Source organism: Tachysurus fulvidraco, chromosome 2 (genome assembly GCF_022655615.1).
Source record: "Tachysurus fulvidraco isolate hzauxx_2018 chromosome 2, HZAU_PFXX_2.0, whole genome shotgun sequence".
NCBI lineage: Eukaryota > Metazoa > Chordata > Actinopteri > Siluriformes > Bagridae > Tachysurus > Tachysurus fulvidraco.
Genome location: NC_062519.1, coordinates 43,377,665 through 43,390,164, shown reverse-complemented (window position 1 = coordinate 43,390,164; position 12,500 = coordinate 43,377,665). Strand labels below are relative to the sequence as shown.

Sequence of the window (12,500 nt, the reverse complement as noted above, 5' to 3'; positions counted from 1 at the left end):
CTTTAGCACCTGAGAGGGTAGTCTGAAGTCCCTCAAGTGTCTCCGATGGTACAGACGCTGCCGGACTTTCTTCACCTGGGTGTTGATGTGACCGGACTAAGACAGGTCCTGTGTGATGTGGACACACAGTCCAAAACAGTCCGAAACTGTCCACTCTCTCCACTGGGGTCCCGTTGATGTTTTGATGCAAGGCTTTCAGAACCCGACCTGTGATGCCTTCTGGTCCTGCTGCCTTCCTGGTGTTCACTCTCCTGAATCCCCTCCTCACGTCACCCTCACGTCATGCTCCGAGGATCAGCTGTGTATGAGTATGTGTGATGTAGAACACAGCCATTTCATTCCTGGAGCTTTATTTCATCTGTATATCATTTATAGTGCTGCATAGTTTATAACCAAACATTTCACTGAGGTAATATCAGCTAATACCTTTAACTTTTAGGAGATTATAGGGACAGAACCGCTCCACCTCCTCCACCTTCTGTTCACAGACTGTACCATGTTTTGTCTTGGTGCCATTTTGAGGTCTTGTAAGGACAGTCTGCTCTGACTCTGAGGCCAGTACTGTTTATTTATGAGGCCCAGTCTGGAGCTGTAATAGTGTTTGTGCTGTATGAGTTTTTGTCTGCAGAGCCAAGAGCAGAGCTTATTTATTGGAACATCGGTTTAACCCGCAGCGGCGAACAAATCATTCAACCTTCTAAACATGTAAAAGAGTCTGAAGGCAGCAACGTGACATGCTTAAGGATGATTATTAAGCACCTGGCTGTGTTAAGAAGGGGCTAAATGGTTCCACACATTTTCTCACAAGTTGACTGAGTCTGAGCATCTATTTAACCTGGACACTGTATATCTGCTAAAGTGTGACTTCATCAGTTGTTAAAATATTTCATTTTAAATTTGTTTCTGATTTCTCTGAAGAAACTCAGTCGCAGGTCTGTGTTCACTTTCTCCACCAGCAGCCACCGCTCAGGTTTACAGTTGTTCCAGTTCCACAGTTTCAGTGTGATCAGTCTGTCGCCTCACCACTAACACTGAAACATTCGATCACTGCAGTACCGCAATGCAATTCAGTTTTATTTGTATAGTAGGCGATTCAGCTTTACAGAATTATATAAATTATAAGCATGAGCAAGCCAGAGGCAGGAAAATCTCCCTAAGATGATATAAGTAAGAAACCCTGAGAGGACCAAGACGTAGGCTGACAGACTACATGAGCTTCAGATGAGAGACCGGTATCAATAATCACACCGAGGTCTTTTACTGCTGCACATGATGTAATAGAAAGACCATCCAGAGTTATGTAATCAGAAAGCTTACTTCTGACGGTCTGTGGTCCTGGTACAAGAACTTCTGTGTGTCAGAGTTAAACAGGAGGACGTTAGTAAGTGTCCACTGTCTGATGTCCTTCACACAATCTTCAGTCTTATTAATCTGGTGTCTCACATCTGACTGAGCTGAAACATACAGCTGTGTGTCATCAGTGTAACAGTGGAAGCCAATACCATGATTATTAATAATTGCACCAAGGGGCCGTATATATAGGGAGAAAAGCAATGGGCCTAAAACAGAACCTTGTGGAACACCGAACATTACCTTAGTTTGTTTAGAGTCGTCACCATTTAGATGTACAAACTGATATCGATCTGTCACATAAGACCTGATCCAGGAGAGCTGTCGCTTAACACCAACAACATGTTAATGCCTATCAAGTAAAATAACATGGTCAATGGTATCAAAAGCTGCACTAAGATCCAGTAACACCAGTAAAGAGACACAACCCTGATCTGAGACCAGTAACAGGACATTTACCACTTTAACTGTCTCTGTGCTATGATGAGGACTAAATCCTGACTGAGACATTACATGTATATTATTCCTATGTAGGTCTGAACATAACTGCTGAGCTACAACCTTTTCTAGGGTCTTATTATTATTTTATTTTTATTTTTTTCTAGATAAATTCTACAAACCATGTTTTAAACTTGAGATGAGATAATGGTCTGAGATAGCTTCAGACTGTGGAAGAAACTGTGACTGAAACCGTGACTATATTTAATCCATTATGAGTGGGTCCTATTACATTCTGGTTAACAACTGCTGTTCTCAGAGGATCTTCTAACTTATCACAATGAATATTTAAGTCTTCAACAATTACTGCTTTGTCTAAAGAAACAACTAGGTTTGAATGTTTGCCCTTGTGGATCTGTAAATTATATATGTCATAAATTATATTAAATTATAATATCACAAATATTAAATAACACTGCATAGTTTACCACAACTAAACTTCAAGGTACATGCCTTTATTCGCCTTCTCCAATGGTCAGGAGGAACTGTTGTTAAAAAATGCTGATAAAACTATAAAAAGTTAACAGAACAACATGAACACCATTCCAGAGAGGTGTTTACAATGTCTCTGTGGTGCAGTAGAGTCTCTAAGAACATCAGATGTGAAAGCAGAATAGTCGCAGGGCTCACTGTGTTGCTTGCAGACGGAAGTTGTACATCAATACCACAATATCATGCACTAATTCAAAACACTGTCGGGGTGGGTGGGGTGGGGGAGGTTCGACAGTGATGTGCTCATATGATCAGAAAGTGACGTGGTCATATGATCAGACAGTGACGTGGTCATATGATCAGACAGTGGATGTAGCTCTGTAGCTGGACTTTTTTTGGTTGTCTCCAACTGAGTTCTAGGGAAAACTGCAGTTTGGTTCCTGCTGCTCTTTGTGCAGATGATTGAAGGTTAATGCCACAGGGTCTGCAGGAACGAGACTGGAGGTCTCTCAGTAACTCTCTCACTTCTTTAATCTCAGTAGGAATCATGGCTTTGTGCTTCATGTGTAGGCTGTTTGAAGTGATGATATATTTCATTTACCTCCAGCTCCTCCTGAACTCAGCTTCTTCTAAACCCTCAAGTTCACATACCAGCACTTTTACTCGCTTTACTGTGTGTTACACTGAACATGTGATTATGTTTTCGTTTGACTGAAAGGACACACAACCCAGACACCTCGTTTACATTTAGTTTTCTACTCTGATGGGTTTAATGTAATAATTTTCAGTTCTAGAGTTCACACTAATTCCTGCAGCTGATCTAATTTCACACACAGATTACTGCTCCTGGGATCTCATTAAATCAGGAGCAGAACATCACAGAATGTTTCAGTCTGTATTCATAGTTAATATTTAGATGATGTGTATAAGTGTGTATTGCTAGTGTGCATTGCACCAAGGTCTTTCTGTGGAAACTTGGCCAACGTCCTCAGGTTCTGGGTGTGGGCCCAGACATTGATCTGTTCCTGAGGAAGGCGAAGAGAAAGAATTGTTGGTTTATTTCTTTGTTTGCTGTCTCGTGTTCGATGCTTGTTTCAGAACAATACATTTATCCTGAGATAAATCAGCCTTTAGCTAGCCTTATGTGCTTGCTCTCCATACTTGTGTTATTGTTGTATCAGTGACCTTTCTGATATGTGCATGAGCTCATGGGAAAAGTGGACGTTTCCACAGGAAGTGGAGGACGATGTGTGAGTCGAGCCTGGACTGTAAGATGTAGAATGCAGAGTTTACTACAAGTTTATTACAGCAGTTTGTGTGTTACTGATTGTGTTTGTCAGTCCCACCTGAGATGTTCTGCAGGAACAGGAAATAAGAGACCGAGACCTGAGTGCTGTATATCACAACGTGTCCTGAACATCACCCCTTAAACATATTCTTTATTGCTTTACATGCTTTGTGTGACCAATCCAGATCGTTGCAGTTTCAAACATTCACATGCTACACGAACCTGTTTATAGTAACTAATCTAATATTTAGTTATTAGCTCATTACCATCCTTAACTAGTGAGTAGTGATAAATCACCACTGCTGTAGAGGTGCCTGCAAAACCTTCAAACGTCTTCACTATGAGTGACATGATGTCCTCAGGACCTTGTGTACTGCGTTCAACATCATAACTCGAATAAACTGGTGTTTTATTATAGCGTTCACACTGAACTAATTCTTCCTGCCGTTACATCCCTAAATACTGTCACATCTAAAAACAGAATAAACCTCATTTCACTACTGAAATATTACTTTAGTGTCCTTCAGTTATTTAATAGATCAAAATTAAATTGTGATCCAAATATTTATAAATAAAAAATCATGGAAATTGTCAGGGGTTCCTAAACTTTTGCATATGACTGTATGTCTAAATATTTCCAAGGATGTAACTGATGGTTTCTTTAGAAATTCAACTTTAGAAAGTTTCAGTATTTATTAGTTGTGTTCAAATCTGTTGAATATTTCTATCTGCATCCTAGTTGTGTGTGTATCTTTAACTAAACTAACACTTGACCCTGACTCAGAGCTGTACACATGTCCTCTGTACATGTACCGTGCACAATGACAATAAGGTTGAATCTAATCTAATCTAAACTAATCTAATCTAATCTAATCTAATCTAAATACAGCTTCTGTCCACAAACCAGCATGCAAACCAAGAGAAAATGATAGAACAGTTGAGAAAAGTCAGTCACACACACACACACACACACACACACACACACACACACACACACACACACACACATACACACACACACACACACACACAATTCTGATTGGTCAGAAGGTTGATTAATTGTGAAGGCTCATAATATGTTAGAGTTTTTATAGAAACGGCTCATTCACAGGAAAGTAACCAGCAAATGGAGCGAATGGTCCACTGCTAATAAACATTACAGACTAAAACTACTTAATGTTTAAAACTACTTAAACTACTTAAAGAATAATTTACTGTAACGTTGTTCTGTTTACTCTGATAATATAGACGTGTGTTGATGAGAGCAGGCTGCACATCTGGAGCCACAGCTGTGTGTGTGTGTGTGTGTGTGTGTGTGTGTGTGTGTGTGTGTGTGTGTGTGTGTGTGTGTGTGTGTGTGTGTGTGTGTGTGTGTGTGCAGGTTTTCAGAGAGAACTGTGTTGATGAAAGGACTGATATAAGTAACAGAACTAAATGAAAAATCTTCACTGTGATATCATGATTACCCAGAATGCCTTGCTGGCTGCCATGTGGTGAAGGTGGAACTTCCTTTGGATTTTTCACTTTTCCACTCAGAGAGACGAAGTGATTCACTTTGCTTTCCATCGCACTCACACTGTTGTCATGGAAACTGACAAATGCTCTTTAATCAGTGACCCCCTATTTATGAGCACCAAGCCTCTCCCTCTCTCTGTGTCTGTCTCTCTCTACACACACACGCACGCACACACACACACACACACACACACACAAACACACACGCACACACACGCACGCACGCGCACACAAGCACACAACACACGCACACACACACAACACACACACACACAATTCTGTCAAAAATCCTTCAGTGATGTTTAAATAATAATCACAGTGCTTTTTAACTCGGCTGGTTGACATTTAAATCAGAATTTAGGGGGTGGAGCTACTAATAAGTTCAGTTTGTGTGGATGGTGGACACGAGGCACAGAGATGTAACATTGACTGAGAACGTCTGTCTGTGCTCTCTCTCTCTCTCTCTCTCTCTCTCTCTCTCTCTCTCTCTCTCTCTCTCTCTCTCTCTCTCTACCCCTCTCTCTCTCTATATATATATACCCCTCTCTCTCTCTCTCTCTCTCTCTCTCTCTACCCCTCTCTCTCTATATATATATACCCCTCTCTCTCTCTCTCTCTCTCTCTCTCTCTCTCTCTCCCTCCCTCCCTCTCTCTCTCTCTCTCTCTCCCTCCCAGCAGACTGTGTGTGCTTTTCTTCCTCACTGGTATGTGTGCAATGCAAACAAATCCACTCTGGCTCTGTGTTTGAATGTGGCAGGGGGAAGTTATGAGTTACTGATCATTATGTTTCTAATCACAGCATCAGCTGTGTGTGTCTGTGTGTGTGTCTGTGTGTGTCTGTGTGTGTGTCTGTGTGTGTCTGTGTGTGTGTGTATGTGTATGTGTGTCTGTGTGTGTCTGTGTGTGTGTGTATGTGTATGTGTGTCTGTGTCTGTATGTGTCTGTGTATGTGTATGTGTCTGTCTGTGTGTCTGTGTGTGTGTGTGTGTGTGTGTGTGTATGTGTCTGTGTGTCTGTGTGTGTGTATGTGTCTGTCTATGTAAGTGTGTTTGTGTGTCTGTGTGTATGTATGCGTGTCTGTGTGTGTCTGTATGTGTGTCTGTGTGTGTGTGTGTGTGTGTGTGTGTGTGTATGTATGTTTGTGTATGTGTGTGTCTGTGTGTGTGTGTCTGTGTGTATGTGTGTCTGTGTGTATGTATGTGTGTGTGTGTGTGCGTATGTGTCTGTGTATGTATGTGTGTTTGTGTGTATGTGTCAGTGTGTGTGGGGTGTGTCTGTGTGTGTATGTATGTGTCTGTGTCTGTGTGTGTTTGTGTGTATTTGTCTGTGTGTGTGTGTGTGTGTGTGTGTGTGTGTTTGTGTCTGTGTGTATGTATGTATGTGTCTGTGTCTGTGTGTGTTTGTGTGTATTTGTCTATGTGTGTGTGTGTTTGTGTGTATGTGTCTGTGTGTGTTTGTGTATCTGTGTGTGTATGTATATGTGTGTGTGTCTGTGTGTGTGTCTGTGTATGTGTGTGTGTCTGTGTATGTGTCTGTCTGTGTGTGTGTTTGTGTGTGTATGTATGTATGTGTGTGTGTGTGTGTGTGTGTGTGTATGTATGTATGTATGTATGTGTGTGTGTGTGTGTGTGTGTGTGTATGTATATAAGTGTGTGTGTGTATATGTATATATGTGTGTGTGTGTATGTATATAAGTGTGTGTGTGTATATGTATATATGTGTGTGTGTGTATGTATATAAGTGTGTGTGTGTATATGTATATATGTGTGTGTGTGTGTGCTATTTATCCTAAAAACACAAAAGTTTTTTTTCCCCTCCCTTAAACACTGCTTTGTTGAAAGAACACACACACACACACACACACACACACACACACACACACACACACACACACACACACACACACACACACACACACACACACACACTGATCTAGGCCTGATCAGAATAACATGTACAGTTTATGACCATCACATGAAGCTTCTTTACTGATTTATCTCAACAAAATATTTGATAATGAATTTAATTATCATGTGTTACTATCACATAATTAGCTAGTTTTGATTAATTATATTATGATCCCTTTTTAAAGAATTTGACTAAATATTAAAGTGATATTTAAATAATAACCTGACATTATAAAGATTTATTAACTGTGTTCAGATATTTAGTGGATATTAATTATTTTATCTTCTCTTTACTTTAGTCCTACTTTGTCACTGATTATGATCCCACAATCGAGGACTCGTACACCAAGCAGTGTGTGATCGATGAGAGACCTGCACGGCTTGACAGTAAGCACACACACACACACACACACACACACACACCACACACACACACACACACTCACACTAAATACACTCACTACACACACAGACCAGACAGAGATGACAGGTTTAAATTATAATTATTCCACTTTGGATTAATGCTAATAATCTGCTGTCTCTGTTGCATTAGTTCACTTTTAAACTCATTTTATTTTTATTGTTTGCATCTCCACCACAGAATGACTCAAACATTCCTCACTAACCTCCATGATTTCAGATATGATTAAAAATAAAGGTGATGTAATAGTTGGATTGTTGAATTCAGCTTTGATTAAAGACCTGCAGCAGGACACTGATGTTGGAATGTGAGTGTTTGTCCATGTAGAGGATAAAATTCATTATTTTAGAGAAGCTGTGTCTGGAATCAGGATCTTTCCCAAAAGCAACTCTCGGTGGACATGAAAATGCAGACAGCATTGATTAAACTCTGTAACCTCGTCTCTCAGTTCTGTAACAGGAGTGTGTGTGTGTGTGTGTGTGTGTGTGTGTGTGTGTGTGTGTGTGTGTGTGTGTGTGTGTGTGTGTGTGTGTGTGTGTGTGTGTGTTGGAAATTTAGCTCTTACTAAATTCAGTCACTGCACACACACAGAAAGCGAAAGTGACCTGTTTTTCTCTCTGTAGTTCAAACACTTCTACAGTTTTCTAAACACAATAAACTAAACACTTACAGACGTAACACATTAGTTATCAACACAAATCAATGTCAGGAAGATTTTATTACTGATTATGATTGTTTTTGTACAGGTAGTGTTTATTTCACTCATGTAGCTGCCCTCTCTCTCCGACATCGGTGTTCAATTGTGCATTTTCCAATGCTTTTAGTTCATGTTCATGTTCGTTAACTTTGTTCCACATAAAATACTGTCATTATTTTCCTTTCTGGATTGAAACAAGTACAATAAACCACATCTGAGGAATGTGAGGAAACCGTATCTGAGGAACTTTGGGCTCTTGGCATTTTCTGCCTTCCGACCAAAGCCACCGTCCTGCTACACCTCACCCAGTGACGAGGCATTGTAAGCGCTGTAAGAGGAAGCAAAAGCAAGGAAAACATGGAGGCATCTGAGCTGAGCTAACAGCTAACTCACACAGGCCCACGATTCCATCCCTCATTTTATCAAATGTAAGGTCACTGGATAATAAAATAGACCACATACAACTTCTAGGTTCTGCGTAGCGTGAGGTGAGAGTGCTGTGTTTTCACCTTTACAGAGATGTGGTTAAATGACAAAATTGCTCCTCTCCCCTGGTAGAGTTTATTAATATCTACCTAATTTACAGTGATTTTACCGGTGGCTGTTTACATCCCGCCCAAAGCTAACAACGGCGACGAATCTACAGTAGGAACTTTAAAGTCCTGTCTGTTGCTCGCTGATAGACTGGTAATCACTTTTCTACCAAAACGTCATCAGCACATAGACTTTCACAGAAGGGGTTATAATACATCAAAGGTGTGCAGTAAAGGAGAATACAAAGCCTCCCCTCTCCCCCCACCTCGGTCTCTCTGACCACATCACCGTTATGCACAAACCTGCGTTCATACCGAAGGTGAGAGTCACCAGACCAACCAAGAAGGAAGTACTGTATGTGTGTGGCCAGAGGGGGCACAGTCCGCCTGTAAAGACACTGGGGCATCTTTAAGGAAGCAGCAACTTACAACGAAAACACACACGTAAAGGAATATACCGAGGCTGTTACTGCTTACATCTCAAAATGCACTGATGTCACACACAGGAAAACCATCACTATTCGGGCAAACCAGAAACCATGGCTGACAGGAAAAGTGCCCAGGCTTCTGATGGCTAGGAATGCAGTCTTTAGAGCCGGTGATACCGATACAGGCTTTAGAGCCGGTGATCTCTGCTTTACAGCCTCAATGAATGCTTCGGCCGATTAGAGACCCAAAACGGCACACAGGGACAGAGGTTCACATCTCTCCCGCAGGAGCAGGCTGTATGTTCAAATTCAATGTAATTTGTATAGAGCTTTAACAAGGTCCATTGTCTCAAAGCAGCTTTACAGAAGTATAAAAAACAGAAGAGAGGAAATTTAATCTATATAATTTATTATATATAATAAAAAAGAAGAAAAAATAAGAATAAAATGAATAAATGAATACATACAATTAAAGTTTAAAATTAATTTTAAAACCTGTGAGTGACTTGTGAGGGTGGTAAGGTGACAACATCCAGACATCCCAGTTCACCAAACACTCTGTGCTCATGAACCCTCCAGATCTGCTCCTTTACCTGGGAAAAGCTATTCATAAAAAGTTAGACCTTAATTGGAAGTCTGTTCCATAACTGTGGGTCTCTGTGAGAAAAAGCTCTGCCCCTGCTGGAGCCTTTCCTACTTGAGGTACCAACAAATATCCTGCACCTTCTGATCGAAGGAGGTGTAACGGATCATAAAAAAAACAAAAGATCTCTCGTACTGTGGTGTGAGACCATTACAGTGTAAACGCTTTATAGGTTAATAATAGTATTTTATAATCAATGTGAAGCTTGACTGTAAGCCAATGCAGTGAGGATAAGATAGAGGTGATGTGTTCATATCTTCTGGTTCTAGTTAGGACTCGAGCTGCTGTGTTCTGGACTAACTGGAGCTTGTTTTATTCGGTATCAATAATCACACCGAGGTCTTTTACTGCTGCACATGATGCAATAGAAAGACCATCCAGAGTTACTCTGTAATCAGAAAGCTTACTTCTGACGGTCTGTGGTCCTGGTACAAGAACTTCTGTGTGTCAGAGTTAAACAGGAGGAAGTTAGTAAGTGTCCACTGTCTGATGTCCTTCACACAATCTTCAGTCTTATTAATGTGGTGTCTCACATCTGACTGAAACATACAGCTGTGTGTCATCAGTATAACTGTGGAAGCTAATAGCATGTTTATGAATAATTGCACCAAGGGGCCGTATATATAGGGAAAAAAGCAATGGGCCTAAAACAGAACCTTGTGGAACACCGAACATTACCTTAGTTTGTTTAGAGGTCACCATTTAGATCTACAAACTGATATCGATCTGTCACATAAGACCTGATCCAGGAGAGCTGTCGCTTAACACCAACAACATGTTAATGCCTATCAAGTAAAATAACATGGTCAATGGTATCAAAAGCTGCACTAAGATCCAGTAACACCAGTAAAGAGACACAACCCTGATCTGAGACCAGTGGAAACAACTGCTGTTCTCAGAGGATCTTCTAACTTATCAAAATGAATCTTAATGTCTCCAACAATTGCTGCTTTGTCTAAAGAAACAATTCAGAATATGGTCTGGGAGGTCTGTAAATAATTAGAGGAACTGACTCAGTAGACTTTTTTTTGTGGCTACATCTGTTTTGTTAGTATGATGAACTTTGAATAAGTTAAACGTGTATAGATTCTTGCTTGTTGCCAAGCTTATCATCATGAATGACTGCGACATCTCCTCCCCTGTCTGGTAGGCGTGGCCGATGTATATAACTATAACCAGGTGGACAGAATTAATTTAATGCGACAAACTCGTTTGGTTCGATCTTCTGATCTGTAATCATTTCATTAGCCATAAGAGCTTTAGATGCAAGAGCTTTTATATTTAACAGTCCTAGCTTCAGATCAAAGGTGCTGGCTGATGATCACTATGATCTAATTTATGCTAATAATGTTACTAAAACCAATGTTTTATCAAGTATTTATAGTGTATTGTTTAGCTTTGTAAACAGACACAGTCTCTATATTGTGAACCCTGGGTGACTCAATGCAACTAGCAGACGGTGGGATTAGCCTGCTTGTCTGCTCCCTGGCCCTGACTCCGTATTGTCACCAATTAACTAGGCCTGGTCTTAAACTATGTGCTACGCTGCAATAAATGAGGGCAGCACTTTCCTGAGTGGGATGGACACCATCTTATCCTAACGGGCCAGCATTGCCCTCAAAAGTGCATGAGCGTACTACAGCATCGGACATCGCCTTCGTTTATTTACACACCTCTACAATATTACTCAGTAATCTCTGACTGACGAAGGCGTACAAGTACCTATGCTTGCCTAAAACCCTGGTTTCCTGCTATGTCCGGTGCCCTGGCTCCTGGTATACACCTAACCCGTGCTGCTGGAGCCCCTAAAGACTTAGCTAATTTGACATGCTTTAAGATGGAGTCTCCTATAACTAGAGCCCTTTCAGGTTTCTGGGCAGGTGCTTCTCTGAGGAGAACAAACCTGTTAGATGTGTGAAGCAGAGATTAGTGATGCTCCCGTGAGCAAGCCTATGCATTAGCTTTGGCTCTGTTACTATGCCACCGAATCGTCACCCATTCGCCCCGCTGTAAGGGCTTTATTGCTGGAGTTGGAGGGTTTCTAACTCCGCCTAAGGCATCCAGATTTTCCTCTACAGAAACTACATGACTATTGCTATCTAGTGTCTGGATGCTCACCTGTAAAGCTAAGATCTTCTCTGTCAGAGAGCTAACTAAAATACACTTATCACAAGTAAAATTAACGCTAACGACGGAGGAAGGATTAATGAGCTGCTGCAGCTCACACACTGGACAAGCTGAAAGTTTGCCATACTTAATGATTACGTACCTTTGACTTGGATCAGATCGGAATATTAAAAAGATCAGAAGAGCGATTTCACTGCTAGCTGTTTGAAGACAGGAAACAAAAAAGCTGTAATAGAAAAGGAGAAAACCCACAGAGACACAGGGAGAACATGTGGAACTCCACACAGACAGAACTAGAGCTCAGGATGCAAGCTGGAGACATGAGGAATCAAAATGTTGTTTCATTTTCATGTATGTTTTTTGTACTGTCACTCTCTCTATATAGAACCTTATATTATATAATTATTATCACTACCCAGTCATGCCTTCTATACAAGCTGAAGCTTTGATCTGTTGGTGTTCGGTGTGTGTGTGTGTGTGTGTGTGTGTGTGTGTGTGTGTGTGTGTGTGTGTGTGTGTGTGTGTGTGTGTGTGTTGCTCAGTATTGGACACGGCGGGACAGGAAGAGTTCGGGGCTATGAGAGAACAGTATATGAGGACAGGAGAAGGATTCCTACTTGTCTACTCTGTCACTGACCGGGGCAGGTGAGTATCGTTCCTG

General features: G+C 41.0%; 1 protein-coding gene across 1 annotated transcript in view; it reads left to right on the top strand.

The window, feature by feature from the left end:
- rras2 (RAS related 2) overlaps window positions 1–12,500 on the top strand; it is a 35,850-nt gene that overhangs the window by 10,571 nt on the left and 12,779 nt on the right. The window contains exons 2-3 of the mRNA XM_027178142.2: window positions 7,290–7,377; window positions 12,382–12,484. Coding sequence (XP_027033943.1) covers window positions 7,290–7,377; window positions 12,382–12,484 — 191 coding nt within the window. The remainder of the gene's footprint in view (window positions 1–7,289; window positions 7,378–12,381; window positions 12,485–12,500) is intronic.